Raw genomic sequence first — 17790 nt, 5'->3', positions numbered from 1 at the left:
ATTCTGAATTTGTGTTTTAGGTTTTTTTGGGTTAGAAAATCTAATGTTAACAGGAGACAGGAACATGTGGCGCCCTCTGCTGGACGAAGCGTGAAGCTCCCTCAGCTCGTAAATGTCTGTTTCCAGACGGAATGCAACAGGAAGAATTCATTGCACTTCAGTGTCAGAGTGGATCTCTAATGTCTGTTTTCTTTTCTTTTATTTATGTAAAGTAATTTCTCTCTTTATTATGTACTCTTCATTGATTTTTGACTCTCACTGAAGATATGCATTTTCATATTTGCACTAGTTATTGTTTTGGTTGTTCTTGTTGAGCATACATCCAGTTGGGACAACACAATGAAAGTAAGGCAGTAGCTCAAACCTCCCACTAGGTGGAGCTAGCACGCTGTTCGGTCCCCAAAGAGTCGAGTGGTTCGTGCTTTTCGTCCCTAATGGGACTCCGTTGTTCTGCGTGGACGACGCCATGTTTCCCTCCTTCTCTACCTGGTCAGGTGAGTGGTGTCCTGGGGTCTGATGTTAGAACACAACCACAACCAGCAGAACTGAAAACCAGCAGCTCAGCTGATCTGTTGACTCCCCATGGTTACTGAGATGTTTAAGTACAAGTCTGCTCAGTGATTTTTTAAATTGGAGAACACTTTGTGTTCGTGTTGAAGTATTGTTTGTGCTGTTTGCTAGCTTGCGGTGCTCAGGTGAATCATCTGTAAACAGTCTGGGATGAAGCGCTAGCCTTTGTATTTCAACTGGTCATTCGTTTTAATGCAGTCATTACTTGAAATAAAGTGCTGTACTTAATTTAGATGAACCGTATTCTCTGTTGTTGATGTTTTATAATTTACAATATAATATGTATTCTTTTTGAGCTTTAATATTATTCCTGTTATACGCAGCCCCCCCTAGGCTCTCACCTGAGCTCGGGTGGACAGTTTTACTAATTTAATAATCTAATTTAGTATGGATTACTAACCTGTGGGTACGGATTACTAAACTTCTCTAAGGTGCTCAGTTGGTTGCGGTTCACAACTGCACCACCAGATGCCGCCAAATATCGCACACCAGCTTCAATTTCAGTGTTTGTTTAAATTGGTTATTAATGTGGCATTGTCAATATCCCATAATATTTGCTTATACATATTTATAATTCGTGTGTATTATTTATTTATTTACATGATTTTCATGCGTTTCTCGCCTCCGTTGCCTTTCCGTGTTTTGTAAGTTGAAAGTCGCCTGAGAGACAAACTTGTTTCATGAATTACATGTTACAATAATAATACATTTCATTCATAGAGCACTTGCTCAAAAGCAACATATGAAACTGTAACAAGCTGGTGCTCGTGAAGGAGGCTGCAACTGGGCATGCCCGACCCGGGGGGGGGGGGGGGGGGGAAGAGAGAGAGAGAGAGCTGAGGGGGAAAAAGAAAACAGCAAAACGAAGATGTTTCCATGAAGCATCACGTCTGTGTCCACCAGACGTGCAACAGACCGACGTCCCACATTCTGCACACGACGCACACACACACACACACACACACACACACACACACTCTCTCTCTATCACACACACACACAACCACACACCGGGGCTGCGGGACGCGGTTGGATGCGCACCGCAGTGGCACCGACAGCGCGTCGGCTGCAGCAGACTGCGATGCCACAGCATCTCATCACCGGGGAGACGAACACCGCTGCTGCTGCTGCTGCTGCTGCTGCACCGGAGACGACACCTCGGATCCTGGTGAGTGAACCTCCGTGTCCGTGAGGAAATGTGCGTGAACATGCTGCGGGTTATTTTTCTTCCTCCCCATCACCAACAGCAGCCAGAAGCCTTTCGGCTCATAACGCGTCAGATTTACGCAGCGAGTTGCACAACAACGTGGTCCTTGGTTACAGCGTCACAGTGACACGAAAACCTGCGGGACACACAGAAAGGTCACACACACACACACACACGCACACACACACACACACGCACACACACACACACACACACACACACCGCCGCCAGTGACGCATCCGTGCGTGACCTCCCCACAGCCCCGCACACTGAATAGCTCGAGTCCCAAGTTTTGTCCTTGGCAGAAAAAAAAGTTGCCACCGGAGTGTTTTTTTTCCTTCTTCTAATCTGGAAGGTGAGTCAGTGTGTACGTGAGAAGACTCCAGAGAGCTGAGCCTGCACCTGCACACAGGTGAATGAACAGCACAGTCAGACTGTATCTCCTGGTCGATGGACACAAGAGGTGATGGCACATGTAACATAAAAAAAAGAGATTTCACATTGAGTGGAAGCAGGAAATTGTGATGTTTTTGCTGCAGTTTTATTCATCATCTCATTTGATTTATTTTAATCATCAGATGATGAACTGACCAGTTGATCAATAAAAACTAAATATGCAACAGTTTATTTAAGTGGATCTTGAATTTGAAATAAATATGTCCAAGGTTATCCTCCTCATTTCCTTCAATTTTTCCACGCATTTAATCAAAGACGAGAGAAGATATTCTGCGGTCCGTTGCAGCTCCAGTAATGTTTGTGAGGATGAAGTTTGGCTTGTTGCTGGTGATAAATTGCTCTGCGGAGGAATCGCGTCGCCTCTGCGGCTCGGACGGGACAGAGCTGCGTGACCGACTGAAGAACCCTGTCAAACGTCGTCCTGCTGGAGGCATTTTGTCTTCATTTGTTGGACAGTTTATGAACCAACGTCCCCACTTCCCCCAGTCTGGGACTCCGTCTATAGACTCTGGTTCAGGTCAGTGAGCGGACGAGTTGACACAAAATAGGACTCCATTCTTCCTTATTCCCACCTTTCCTGGACAGGGGGCGAAGGAACACACGTCCGTCCCCTCGTCAGGAGAGACCACGCTGACGTCTCGTTACCTGGGTCCATTCACGCTTCGGCGACCGTTGGGACCAATGTCAGTGTCTTGGAAGTTGCTAAATATCTCCTGAGCGTGGGACGACGCAACGCATCTCAAACTGGTCGGGGCCCGTGGGCCGGAGTCGTGATCTTTGACCTGAGCGGCACAGAACGATCTCAAAGGGGCAGTAAGCGAATTTGGAGAAAGGTCGTATCGCTCTGGCGCCAACCACCAGGCCGAGCCCCCTGGCGGCCAACTCCCTCGTCCACTCTCTACCGAGGCCTCTCCTTCCTCCGCCGGTCCCGGCAGTGACGGAGGGAGGGTCTCGATGCTTATTGGCTGTCGCGTCAAAACGCATCACGCAAATGTTTCGCTCCAGTTGAAATATTTCAACTCGGCCTGATGTACATCGCGTCAGTCAGGACACAGGTACGGTACGAAAAATACAGCATGTCTGCAACGTATCCTTTAGTTAGAGGATAACAGGTTGTACTGTTTGAAGCAGGACGCACACAGTCGACGCTAACGATTATTCGTGGTCTCGCTCTTTTCTCACGTTGTCGACGGCGCAAAGCAAAACCGCTCTGGTGACCAGAGCCGTCTTGAGTTGTTTCTCTCTCCTTCCCACGTCTTGTTTTTTTTCCATTTCTTCCCACACTCTCCCACTCTTCGCTCCCTGGTTACCGCCTCTCGTCTCTTTTTTTTATTTCTTCGTCCTCATCTTCCCTGTTTCTGCTCCGAAGAAGAACTGTGTGCTCAGAGCCAAGAATGTGTTTTGGGAGGTGTGTGTGTGTGTGTGTGTGTGTGTGTGTGTGTTCGTGGGAGTATTCGGGAGGTGAGAGTTGCTGGCAATGAAAAGGGAGCTTGTATGATGATGATGATGATGATGATGATGACGATGATGGGGATGATGATGATGGGGATGATGATGGCGAGCATTAGCATTTTACAATCTTTCTGTGGTCGTCTGCCATCAGCGGCTCCGGTCTGTGCGTTGGCCGCGGTGCAGCTTTGCAGCGCGACCGGATCCTGTGTGTGTGTGATTAATGAAAACGCAAATCTGTCGTAGCGGCGCTTTCTCCTCGTCACATTCTGCAATTTCATCTCTCCCTGTGACGCTGCCGTGTGAGCGCGAGGGGGACGGGCCTTCCCCCTTTGGCTGTTTGGGAACATTTCAGTGCCGGTCATTGATTTAGTTTTGTTGCTTGATCGCCCTCGATGTGCTGCTGAAGTGTCCGGCAGCAAGCGGGATCACACTTTGTCTGATTTTAAGGGGTTTCGCTGACGACACAGTCGGATGAATCACAAGCTCGGTACGGGATTTGTGAATGTGTGTGATTTGTCTTGATTTAGGTGAAAACGAGTCGTTTCCTGTGTAATCCAGTATCCGTGTTGCTTTCACCACAGCCACAGTAGTCGAGGCCGATCGCTCCGTTCAGCCCGGGACAGGCAACCGAGAAGTCAAGCAAAGGTCAAACATGAGAAAGCATGAACAGTGGGACACGTGTACACGAGGGCAACAAGACGACAGGTGAACAACAGTGGAATGAGTTGACTTTATAAAAGGGTTCACCAGGCGGGAAATGCAGGGACAGGGAACCAATCAGGTAACAGGTGTGCAGTCTTCTGACCGGGAAACCAGGAAGTGAAGATACGGGAAATGTTTGTATTGACAAAACGAAACGGGAACTAGTCAAACTTAACGGACGATGAGTCTGATGAAAAATGAAGCCGTAATATCTCGGATACAGGCGCCTGCCCGTACACGCACTCGACCAATCACGAGTCAGTCTCAGCCCCGCTTTTATAACATCAAATAACTAATGATGCTGACAACATCTCTCCATGTGCTAACATGGTGGCAATCTATACTGCCGCCAGCCACCAGGGGGCGATCAAGATATTTGGCTTCACACTTGATGGCTGTTATTTCGTTGATTCTTATTCACAGTCGAGACGATTCGCTTCATTTGCTTCGAGTTGAAATATTTGAACTTGAGCGGACAAAAATTAGCGTGTCGCGAAAATCCAGTGAGCGTTGAGATCCTCCAGACGTCACCGACGTCCGACAGAGAATCAACCCGATTCTCTGGCGTTTACTTTACGCGGGTAAATATGAATGATCGTGCGGCCAAACTTGCGTGACGCGGAAAATCGCTTCCCTTTTGGTGTGAACGCTGTGAAGACGGGCCGTCTGGATTCAGAGTCAAACATTTGATCTATTGTTTTGCAGGAGTCATGACACACACACACACACACACACACACACACACACACCAACAAACGCTTCTTCTATAAAAAGTTGGAACATAATTCCACGGAATCTTCACAGAAGAAATGATGTCTTTGAATGTCCCATTGTTCGACCAACGACGCAAAGTCCTCACATGTGAAAAGACGGAACCAGTGAATCTTTGGCTTCTGTTCTCGATAAATGACTTCAGAAATGTGGCCGGTTGATCTTCTGTCAACAAGTCACTCACCACTTATCGAATTGTAGACGTCAGGGAATATTCTTGGTCTCACACGCAAGTGGGAAAAGGGCAGATAGAGACCTTGGGGGAAGAATGGAGGAGATTCCAATCTTCTTCCTCCCGCGGAGTTTATTTTTAAAGCCCCGTCGATCGATGAATGCCGCCGTTTGTCTCCGTACGGGTCTTCTCAAGTTCACCTGGAGCCACCGGCGTGATCTTTTGATGTGATTGTCCCCTCAACGTTATTTGGTCCGAAATAGAACCTGTGGTTTCGTGGAGAACGGAGCGTCGGGGGTGTTGAGTCCGCAGCAGCTGCCTCAGCAGTGCTGACTCTGCTGTGGGGCAGGAGCTGGCGTGGCGGAGGCTTGGTGCAGAGAGCGGCCGCCGCCTGTCATCGTCGCCTGTGTCACCTCGCGCACTCCACGAATGAGCTGCCGGCCTTCAGGGGCAAGTGTAGCGGTCAGAGGTCAACATACCAGGCCGCTCCCTGAAGGTGCAGATTCCACTCTGCAGATGCGGATGAATAATTCAAAATGAATAAACCACGATGCAGCATGAGATAAAAACAAGGCTGGAAGGATCCCTGAGTTTCAGACGGCAACAAATGACTTTTATCAGCTGCAACTCTAACGTGATGCATTAATGATCTAATGATGAAATAGATTATTCTGAAATGTATTTTTTAGTTTTATGGTATTGGTTAGTATAAAAAAAGGTTCTTCTTCCACTGCTGCCTTTGTGTACTTTTGGTTTTTCACTGTCCCCTTGTCGACACCTGCAACCATGCACCGATTGGATGGTACCAGCTGTCAATCAAGCTGTATCCACACTGTATATATACGCTTCTTTATGGTTTGTTTGACTGTAAATGGAACATAACGTACAAAATGAACATCATGTGTTGAAGAAGACTTGAAACCAGAATTTGACCCATAAACTCCTCAGCAAAATGTTTTACTGACGTTATGAATCAAGAGAGAAGAAGTCATGTTCTCATAGAGTCGCCCTCTGCTGGTCAACACAGAGAACACAGGCTTCACTATTCTGGACTCGGCGACTACGTTTTCCAATCTGCGGATTATTTTCTTGATTATTTCTATCGTCCGAAACGTCGGAGATGTTGAGAAAAATACTGGTGAATCAAAACCTTGTACCTCGAGCAGCGAAACGTAACTCACTGTTTGAAATGTCTCAGAGGAGGAAGGACGACGAAGAGGAGGAGGAGAAAGTTATAGTTACAGTGGTGAAGGTCAGAGTTTATCATCGGCTGTTAATCTGAGAGGCTCAAGGCCGGTGACCCTGACGTTAGACATCAGAGTGTATGTGTGTGTGTGTGTGTGTGTGTGTGTGTGTGTGTGTGTGTGTGTGTGTGTGTGTGTGTGTGTGTGTGCGTGCGTGCGTGCGTGCGTGCGTGCGTGCGTGCGTGCGTGCGTGCGTGCGTGCGTGCGTGCGTGCGTGCGTGCGTGCGTGCGTGCGTGCGTGCGTGCGTGCGTGCGTGCGTGCGTGCGTGCGTGCGTGCGTGCGTGCGTGCGTGCGTTCGATTAATAACCTTATCATCACATTTTTGTTGTATCAGTAATAATAGTAATAATGATAAATATATTTCGCTTTTTACAGCCTTGCAACATTTGGTCAGTTGGGACAAAAGGAAATTTAAGTGCATCTATTGTGATAATCGAATTGTTTAGGGAGGTGATGCTTTTCAAGATGAAACTCTCTCCTCTGGGTTTGAGCGGTTGGTTTGACAACACAAGCCATGAAAAGATCGAGTGCTGAAATTCTATAGAATACATAATAAATCAAATAATCAAGAAAAGAAACTTTAGTCCATTTATTTTATATTCAAATGGACCAAAGACATACAACTACAACTTGCAGCCATAAAACTATGGAATTATCAATAAAAATAAATAAAAACAAACCTTAAATGCTCCTCTACTTCAGTTATACAATCTACCTCCTGCAACTTATCATATTGTTCAATTTCTCATTTTTGCCACTCGGGTCATGTCTCTTATTTCTTAAAGGGAGAAAACCGCGTACTGCCCCTTTATTTTCTTTAAGCAAACATTGTTGGACGAAGCCGTGGTTTTTGTTCGGGTCTGTTTCCAGTCGAGTGTTGTGAGAGCTTATGGAAGCAGGACGAGCGTCGGTGGGATCAACTCAACATGATCTCAAGTGGTTAATGAAGGAGAATGTCCGTAGTTCTCGGACTAACAATGATACGTTAGATACGGAAAACTCTACAATTTCACCAAATATGTGTTTATGTATGAGTGGGAGCTTGTCTCTTATCTTAGTCTCTATCTGTTTATGTCTGTGAGTCGCTTTGACCTCTGACCTCTGACCTCTGACCTGATGATGTCTGAGTCTGAGGCTTCACTCTGCCTCCGTCACTTTTACCTTTGACCTCCACTCGAACTGCAGAGGAATCAGGATTTTAATAACGTCAACGTATTTGTTCAACCAGTAATTTAATAAGGCTGCAATAATTAAGGCCGCTTTTTTTGTTCCATTAAGTTAAGTTATATATTACGATATTAATCGCACCAGCATCTCGGACAAAAATGAATCGTGCAGCCTGGAAAAACTTTGTTACAAACTCTCTACGGTATTACACGTATTTACGAAATGTCCACATACTTTTGGCCGCATTGTGTATAAACGGATAGGCATATAGATAACATAACTAAACACATCTGTTATATAATCAAATATATCATCATGGAGAAGAAATAAATTGTTGGAAAATACTGTACATTTTGGATCGCTGAAACATTTATGTATATTTATTTATGTATTCATTTATTCTTGTGGCGTTCTGGATCATTTGCACATCATAAACCATAAATTAAATGTTTATATATTTTTAGCAAATGCGGAAAAAAAAACATAGAAACATACGCAATCCTTACATCTGATGAATGGATCAGTTCTGAATTTCCTGTGAACGTATCACGTGACATGTTTTATGGGGTGATTATAATCTGTGTTTTTATATTTATTATGATAATTATGTTTGTTTCTAACGTATAGTGACCAGCTGGACTTCCTCTTGTCCCTCTCCCTCCTGTTCACACCTGAACTGTTCCAGGAGGAGGAGCCTGCGGATCAGACCACATGTCCACGTTTCATCCTCGCACATCTTCCACTTACGTTTATCATATTTCACTTCAGTCCCACAGGAAGACGTTGTGCCGCCGCCCGGTGCCTTTAAACACTTTGCCCCTCGATGCCTCGCATGTTCCCTCCCTCACCCGTGCTCAGTGCTCCACACTGACTCAGCATGTATGTGAGAGGAGAGGGGAGGGCTGATGTGAGCCGGCTGATTGGCTGAACGTCGAGCGTTGCTGCTGGAGAGGGAGGGGCGCCGCGCCGCGCCGGCCCGGTCGGACAGGTCTCTGCTCGAGAGAGAGAGGGAGAGAGAGAGAGAGAGAGAGAGAGGGGGAAGGAAGGAGGTGAAGATGAGAGGGATGGATGAGACGAGAGGAGCCACGTGGGAGGAGGTGTGAATCCTGCAGGGGTGAGGCGGCCGTGACTGAGGGGTGTGTGTGTGTGTGTGTGTGTGTGTGTGTGTGTGTGTGTGTGTGTGTGTGTGTGTGTGTGTGTGTGTGTGTGTGTGTGTGTGTTATTGAGATGGGTGTGTGTGTGTGTGTGTGTGTGTGTGTGTGTGTGTGTGTGTGTGTGTGTGTGTGTGTGTTATTGAGATGGGTGTGTGTGTGTGTTATTGAGATGGGTGGGTGTGTGTGTGTGTGTGTGTGTGTGTGTGTGTGTGGTGTGTGTGTGTGAAGTGTGTGTGACTGCATGTATTTGTATAATCAGCGTGTGTGTGTGTGTGTGTGTGTGTTATTGAGATGGGTGTGTGTGTGTGTGTGTGTGTGTGTGTGTGTGTGTGAAGTGTGTGAAGTGTGTGTGACTGCATGTATTTGTATAATCAGCGTGTGTGTGTGTGGGCATGTGTGTGTGTGTAAGGAGCTCAAATGTCAGCGATGCCACTTCTCTGCTCCTGCTCACTGGAGCTGGCTGGTAAATCTTATTGTTGTTGAATTTCAGCAAAAAAGTGGCGTCATGACTTATTTTGATGATCGGTTTGAGGATTCAGTCGCTTTTCCAAGTGTAACTACTGAAATGTGAAATATTGCAGCTTCACAGAAGCTTTGTTTCGACTTTGGTTGAACAGATTTGCTTCTGCAAGCTCGACAAAATGATTAATAATTGATAAATGATTGGTCCGCAGACAAGTTGATGATGACATCTTGTCAACTTACCAGCGGTTTAGTAATTGTACATTTCCCGTTTTGCACCCCCGGAAGTCATTGCTTTTGAAACTCTCTCATTGTAATCTGCATTCATTTGCTAATATATTGAAATATATGTTGATGGTGGAAAATCGTTTTGATTCGAATTCCCTCAGGAGCCAGGTGTTCAAGAAATCAGGAGCCAGGTGTTCAAGTTTCTAATATAGGGTCAAATTGAACTCAAACGGATTCCTGTATTCCCAGAAAACACACCTATTTAGGTTTCTTTTTTAAAATTATTATTATTATTATTATTATTATTATTATTATTATTATTATTATTATATTTAGGTGTCGGACATGTCTCACGGAGTCTGTGGGGATCTGGCGTCGACGCGACCACGGAGTCGGAGACATTTTGGAAACGCTGCTGTGCTCGTTTTTGTTTGACTCACTGAGTGTAAAGATGGACGACGTGACAGCTGCGCAAGAGTGAGGCCAAATCCCCTAGATCGCCCCCTGGTGTCACCACAGACCCTGGCTCCCAAAAACATTGAAAGCGAAAGATGGCGGCGCCCGTTCCAGAGATGTTTGAGCAACGGGAGGAAGTGGAGACGCGTCGTCCATCTTTGTTTACTGCGGTTTGAAAACGTGCGTGTGTCGAGGTGACACGAGGAGTCGTGCAGGCCGACTGAACGTCTCTCCACCAATAAGCCTCTGTCCTTTTTTTCCATTGCCTCACGCTCGATTTTTCGTGCCTCTGCATGAGTCAGACGAGTCGTCGACGCTCTGTTGTCTGAGCGTCTTCGAACGGCTCCGTCAGGAGGAAACGCTGCAGAGGAGCGAGACACAAACAAAGTGGCATCGACTGAGACGACTCCGACTCTTCAGTGTCGGTTCATCCTCTTAAGTCGCCGCTCGGCGCGTTATGACTCAGTGCAGAAGTTCAGGGAGTTTGAGGCGCGTGTGTGTGTGTGTGCGTGTGTGCGTGCGTGTGTGTGTGTGCGTGTGTGCGTGCGTGCGTGTGTGTGTGTGTGTGTGTGTGCGTGTGTGTGTGTGTGTGTGTGAGTGTGTGTATTTTGGGCGTGACAGCGAGGCCTCATGTCTTCTCTTGGGAATTTGCCCGAGTAGGCGGCTGCACCAAACGCAGTATGATGTAACCCTAATATCTTAATATCACATGTAAGAGCGATTGATATCGGCCTCGATCGGTGTGAGTGGACGATCTGAGGCTGCACGTTTCCGTGACGATCCCTCGTCGACCGTCGACTGACCGAGCGCCTTCAATGTCCCCGGCTCTTCGATGTGTTACTACCTGTCATGTTGCTGAAATCATAGCTGCTGGTGCACAGCGCCAGGCTGAGAGCTAATATTAGCATGATACCCCCCCTCAGCCTCAACCCACCCCCAACGCATCATTCATATCCCGCTGCTGCACACGATGACTGGGGTTTAATTACCTGTGTGATTTCACTCATAACTGTCCAAGAACCCCGAGGAGTGTATACACACAGTAAGAGTGTGTGTGTGTGTGTGTGTGTGTGTGTGTGTGTGTGTGTGTGTTGGCACGGTGACCCGCGAAGGACGGCGTCAACAGAGATGAGTCATCGATACCGGGATTCTTTTATTTATTGACTTATGACTTCAGTTTCACCTCCTTCACCTTCTTTCCGTCCACGTTTTATTTATTGATGATGATAAATACAGTACAAAATAAACGTCCTGCACATGTTCTACTCTTCCTGTCGGACACACGCGCGCATGCACAAGACTGAAACCTGCACGCACACACACTCACATATCAACCAACATGCGTGTAAAAGGAAACTGCAAAAAGTACAATAGTCATAAATAATGATGATAATAAGTTAATAGCTAGAAATAAATGAGAACTTGACACAAATAAAATTCAATCAGGCCGCACCAGATCTCACACTCGTACTGTAGATATCAGTCTCGTAAATATGTATCATGCCCTTGGATATCCTAGAAAATTATCCAAAAACGCAAATGTTAAGGAGCAGAAATTCCTGAATCCACACATAATTGGCTCGTGTCCCATATTTGTCGAATAACCGACGCCGCATCAGAATGAATACAAAGGAGCACGACACGGATCCACACGAATATGATATAAATAGTTCTGCAGTAGACAGATACTGTACAGTACGGTGGTTGGCTGATGGAGCTCAGAGCAGTTTCCTCGTTGATTAATGTCCAAGTTTAGCGACTTCACGCCATTGAGGTGTTGAAGTCCTGTAAATCAGGCGGCGCGCGGCAGGTGGCGAGTGCTAATGGTCTGTGTCCATTGTAAATCCCCGCTCGGCGGCGGCGGGCCCACCGGAGTCGGTGCCAAGTTGGACGACTGTCAGAGAACCCGGGGAAACACTGCTGCAGGAAGCAGGAGAGAAAAGAACAACTTATCAACACCAGCGTCTTCAGTGTAACGTCTCATTTAGAGTCATTTGAAGTGTAAAGTCATCTACGCGCGCGATACAGAATCAAATTGTGTGTTGTATTGTTCGTATCATTTTTAATATTCTGCTCTGACGAGACAGTTGTTCATTATCTGTTGCACAGTTTATTGCCCCCGAGTACAGAATTTCTTGTGTTTGTCCGTTTGGTCCGTGTAAACGTGGCCCTGAGGTGGCAAATTTGAAAATTGCTTATTTTTCTGAGAAGAACAAATTCCTGAGTTGGGCCGAAATAAAACGGTGAAGCTGATCACAGACGAGCGCAGGAGATAGAACCTGGCGTACTCAGATTGACCCGGCTCACTGAATGTGTCGGAGCTGGTCCATGGATCCACGGGGATTATTACTAGATATGATTTGTCGTCTCTGTCCCCACCGGGAGAGAGGAAGTGGGTAAGACAGCGGCGGACGGTATCGATCATGGAAAGAGCCGATGAGCCTGAACTCCATCTGAGCCCCTTCTTTTTTCATCCGTTACTTCATCATACGAGACGGACGTTGATGGGCGGGGGAGAAAAGAGCAGGCGGGACAGACGGCAGCTAAAGAGAGAGAGAAGGTGAAAGGAGGAGGGAGTCGTGTATATGAAGGAGGAGAGTGATGGGAGTGTCGGGTTACAGGAAGCAGATCGGACACGAGCCTATCTTTTGAATTTGAATTTTGATTGAAGTGATTGAGGAGAAATGTAGAATGTTTCCATTGAATCTAGTGAAGAAGAGAAGGGTGGAATTTCCAGTGCAGATGGAAAAATCCAGATTCTAGTTCAGGTTAGACTGGATTCATTCCTTGGTCTGATCCAGTCAAATCAAAGCCCCCGAGATGTTTGACGTACTGGAAATAGATCTGGACTGTTCAGACATGGAGGACAACTTCAGCTTGAGTTCAGTGTCAGGGACTATCGGTCGTCCTCCAGGAAACACCCGGGCACATGCTGATGAATGGATGTGGCCCCACGCCGCCTCTGAACGAGGTCCGACCTGTCGCCCTCGCACCTCGGAGCTGCGAAGAAGCTTGGACAGGAAAACAAATCAATTGAATTCTTTCTTTTTAACCGGGAGGAGCCAGGTCGTCGTCCTCCCCTCACCTCTCCAGACGACGGGACCCCGGAGGAGCCGCCAACGACCGGGACAAAGGGCCCTTTGTGTGAAGGGTGTCGCTGTGGCAGCAGCAGCTCCGATGTGTGAAGGTGACGGGAGGGAGGGAGGTGTGTGAGTGTGACGAGCGGAGAGGCAGCCAAAGAGATTAGAGACGTTAAGTCAACGAAGCCAAACGCACTCGTCCACGATGGATAGAAAAGGCCCCAGTTAGCCGTTGAGTATGTAAGGAGCAGCAAACAGCCGTCGGGCGGGCTGAGAGTCCACGCAGAGAAGAAGCTGGGTGAAATAATTAAGAGCCAGAAAAGGGGAATTTGCGAGGCTGAGATTGAGTTTGGTCTCTTTGAAGTGAGGGGCAGAAACATGGGACGGGGTCAAGGAGGGAAGCTGCTCGCCCTGCGTGCCAACCGGCTCACAAGTTCCCTTTGTTCTGTCAACTTGGATATTCCACACACACACACACACACACACACACACACGTGTTCTCTCCCACTGCTTCCATAAGGCCACTCCAATCTGTCGCTGCTGGCAGCCGTCCGAGGATTTGTCATCATCCTCGTTGGTTTGTGATGGTCGCCGGGGAAAGTTGCTCCGCGCGGCGACGATCGGAAAAGGATTGAGCTCGTCTGAGTCGAGCGAGCGCCGAGGGGATTTAGTTTGACAGAAGAGGCGGGGGGGGGGGGGGGGTTTACAGGTGAGGAGACTAAATAAGCTGTTACTCATTCCAACATGTCGCTGCTGTTCCCCAAAATAAACTTTAGATCAGGCTAATCAGATGTTTCACGACTCCTTTGAGCTCCTTTATCCTCCCTCACACCCCCTGAGCCGATTCCATCCCTGACTCAATCCTGAGCATTGATTCGTTTTTCGTTTGGGGATCCAGTTACAGCAGCGTCAGCGCCGGGTCTCGTCCACGGCGAGTCAGAGAGCAGAGGAGCGGGAGGAGGAAGTGAGCCAGCGACGGGCCTCCCTACAATCAAACGTTCATCCCGGAGAAAATCATCTGCACGAGGGACACGTAGGCGACTCCTGATGCGTCTTTGATCGATGCTTTTGTCACTCAGTCCATCAACTTTGTGTCCACAGGAGCAGCAGAACCTGTATCATGCAGCCGCAGGCACCAAGTCGCTGCACTGACACAGAATCCAATCAGCTCGGCCCTGAGAGGGCTTGTGTACGTCTTCATCTGTTTACACCGTGACCATCTCACTCGTCTGTTCGAGGCCCTCGCCCCCGGAATTCACTTTCCTCTTCTACCGCTGCACCTTGGCTGTACCTTTGGCAGAGGCCGTGTTGTTGTACTCTGCTTAAAGATACAGAGCTTCAGTTCTATTATTCATCAGCTCGGAGTCGATGAACACGCCAAACAGCCTCACTTTCGTGTGTTCATGTTGTTGACGGGGCGCAGGCTGCCAGGGGAAGTGATGAGGTCATTAGTCTACGCAATAGTGATCGTGGAGGGGAGCTAAGATAAACCTGCCCGACTACTTGTGAGTCAAGCAACATAAAAAATCAACCAAGGAACTATCTTCCTTGGGAAAAATGAATTCGATTTCTTTTTCGATTTTCTTTACCTTTTTAATGTTCCCCATCTGCTAACATGTAGGGGGCGTGGTTTATGAGCTACACTGCAGCCAGCCACCAGGGGGCGATCCAGAGGTTTTGGCTTCACTTTTGGAGAGCTGTCATTGGACCCACATTTTTGGACGTTTACTCACCGGTTAACCATGAAAACTAACATGAATTGTCAGAGGAACAAAACAGAGGGCGTGAATGTCGGATTGTCGGTTTTGGAAAATTGGAGCCCGCCCTCCAATCTGATATCAGAGAAGTGTAGGGGGAGGGAGTTTCTGGAGCTATTCGACCGTCCGACAAGGAACCAACAGAGTATTCTGGTGGATTTATTCTTAACTGTCAGTTTGTGTGTACAGACAAATGGGAAGAATTAAACCTGACATGATGGAAGTGTTCAGAGAAACTGGCAGCGCCACTTGCAAATTGCGTCACAAGCGCTGGAATATCTTGTTTATTTTACCTTGCGTCATCGGCGAGTACTGAAAGATAACAACTCCACCTTTCTTTCATTCACAGGTATGAAGAATAGGGAGCTGATGGAGGTGTCCCACGGGCACGTTAGTCCTCTGGCCGTCCACCCCGTGTGTCTCCGCTCTGCACGCACACACACTGTGGGCGGGAGAAGAAAGACCGTCTATAAATAAACTGGCATGCAGCACCGGCAGAAGAACGAAACAACCGACTGACAAATAATAGAAGAAAAAGGACAAAAAGAAGCTCTCCTGGTTTCAGACTGTCCCTGCTCCATTTCTGTTTCTCTGTCCTCATTCCATGCCCAGAGGAGGTCATGTCCCAGTCTGGAAAAGTCCTTCATCTGTATGTGGAAGTGAGGCCTGCCCCAGATCAGAATGGTGGGAAAGGGGCATTTGGAGAAATCGAAGAGGGGATTTCTTCGGTTGGGAACAGCCCTGCGGAGCTCCTGTCTCAGCTAGCGACCCAGACGAGCTGCCAGACAGTCACGAGTTCTTCCACGGCTCATCGTCTGGTTCAGGAGTGCGCACACAGCCAGTCTCCATCTCGAAACACTATTAGCTTTCACCTCCAACAAGCCAGCGGCTCACCGACGGTTTGCAAAAGGGGTTTACCATGTGATGGAGTCTCTGCCCTCCACTCGTCGCCAGTGCTGCCTTCTTCTGGAAAGGTGGTCGTCCCTCACACGCCCCCCAACTGTCGGAGGTTAAATGAGGGGGAGGTCGGTGATGCGAAGCGGTCTGTGGTCACCTTCAGTTACATTGAGAAGTCCAATGTGAAGACGGTGGGCAGCCCTCGCACGTCTGTGTGCATGAGAGGGAAGAGAGAGGAAAGATCCACCCCCGCCCACATTCAAAAACGTGTCAGCGACCCAATTTGGTTTGGGAGTCCCAATTCATCGTGCAGCTCCAGTCCCAAGATGACTTTCCGGTCACCAGGAAGTCCCCAGCAGACGTTCTCTCCCAGCCTTCGCCAACCACCCTTAGACCCCATTGGCAGGGCAGCTACTCAAAGGGCTGTGGAGGAGTTTGGTTCCCCTCTGCTGAGGATCAAACTGGCCCATGCACTTGAGCACGCCTCATTCTCGCGCTGCAGCCAACAGCCACGCTGTCAGTCCTGGGCTGGGTCTCCTGTTCAGCGTCAAAACCTCAGCGCAAACCCCAAAGACATCTTTGCGGACAGGAGCCAGGCTATTTGGGGGCTGCCTCGGAGCCCAGCGTCAGACCAGCTATCCTCCCAGTCTTCTCACTCGAGACCTGGGTCCCGTGTGGAGACCCAGAGCCCTCTTCACCGGTCAGGGGAGGAGGGAGCTGTGTTGGGAAGCCCAGCCACCAAAAGACACATTCACAGGGCCTGTAACAGGAGCACTTCACCACAGGGAGCGATCCTACAACTTGGCAATAATTTAGTCGGGGGCTTGAACCAGTTGAGCGACAGTAAATCGTCCTCTCCAGCTCACAGCCCTGAAGTTGCCCGTAGGCTAGCAGAAGAGGCCACCAAGGTATCCTCCATTTTCACAGAGGCCAGACGGTCCTCATTGCACAATGCTTTAGGCGAGATCACAGGCAGTTCAATCTCTGGAGAATTTCACAATTCGCCTCCAATTGCACAACAGTATAAGCAAATGCTTAAGATGAACATCCCTTTAAATGACCAACTCATGCCAGCAACTGACAACACAGACTCTCACCAGCCTGATTTGCAGTCACATTCACATGAAACAAACTCCTGCACTAATAACGACTCTCACCAGGACGACTGCTTTCAGAAATCCCAGCATCAGAGCTCAGTTTTTTCTGCAGCTCAGAGTTCACCCGCCCTTCCGTCAAGGATCCTCCGTCCCTCTCACCCTCCCACGGAGTTCTGCTCCCCCGTGAGGGACCCCAGGCTATTCCAAGCTGAGCTCCGAGCACCAGATACCCCCACCCTGCATCGCCGTCAGCCCCCACGGTATACTTGGGACTCCTGGGCGCCGAGCCTGGACAAGAGAGGAGAGCCGAGCTGTTTTGAGAAAGGGGATTGCACTGAGCTAGCTCGCAGGCTCTTCATCAATCAACGTGTTGAGGAGGCTCCGGTCAGCTGGACTTCCAGGCAGCAGTGGGGGAATCATGTGGAGAACAGCCCGAGTCCAAGCCCTCAGCCTGGATACGGTTCCCATAACGACAAATCCGATGGTCAGTCGAGTCAACGTCGCCGGCCGCTCAGCCCCACAGCCCAGCAGAAACGGGCCGAGCAGAGGAGGAGAGAGATCCTGCTTCTGGGGCCGGTGGTGCTGGACTCCCCAGAGGAGGATGAGGGTTGCGATGAGGAAGGAGACGGCAATGTCGCGGAGGGATATGGGGCAGGGCAGCAGCCTCGCCAGCGGCCGGTCGAGGAGCCTCCAGAGGCGGAGCAGAATGGGGTGATGGGAGGGTCGTCCTCGCGGAGCTCCAGCGGGGTGACGGGCAGCCTGGGGGACAGGGATTGTGTGTCGCCAGAGTCCAGCCAGTCCAGTCACCAGAGCAACGAGACTGGTGCTGCCACCTCAGGAATACAGGTGAGTGCCGGGCGAACTCGTGGTTACGGCATGGGAAATCGTGCACATGGTATTGTTGATGCGTTAGAGGT

At 48.7% G+C, this 17790-nt stretch overlaps 1 protein-coding gene across 2 annotated transcripts in view; it reads left to right on the top strand.

Moving 5' to 3' along the window:
* The first annotated feature begins 1412 nt into the window (after window positions 1-1412).
* LOC118287802 (PH and SEC7 domain-containing protein 1-like) overlaps window positions 1413-17790 on the top strand; it is a 57674-nt gene continuing 41296 nt past the window's right edge. Inside the window, exons 1-2 of one of the 2 annotated variants that reach the window (XM_035613367.2) lie at window positions 1413-1738; window positions 15229-17719. In XM_035613367.2, the coding sequence (XP_035469260.2) occupies window positions 15500-17719 (2220 nt within the window). In that variant the 5' untranslated portion in view covers window positions 1413-1738; window positions 15229-15499. Of the gene's footprint in view, window positions 1739-8763; window positions 8857-15228; window positions 17720-17790 lie in introns of those variants that run through there. The other variant, XM_035613368.2, reaches the window with a different exon arrangement.

The sequence above is a fragment of the Scophthalmus maximus genome, chromosome 16 (genome assembly GCF_022379125.1).
Source record: "Scophthalmus maximus strain ysfricsl-2021 chromosome 16, ASM2237912v1, whole genome shotgun sequence".
Classification (NCBI taxonomy): Eukaryota; Metazoa; Chordata; class Actinopteri; order Pleuronectiformes; family Scophthalmidae; genus Scophthalmus; species Scophthalmus maximus.
The sequence above is the reverse complement of the archived record's forward strand: the minus strand, read 5'-3'. Positions and strand labels throughout refer to the sequence as shown.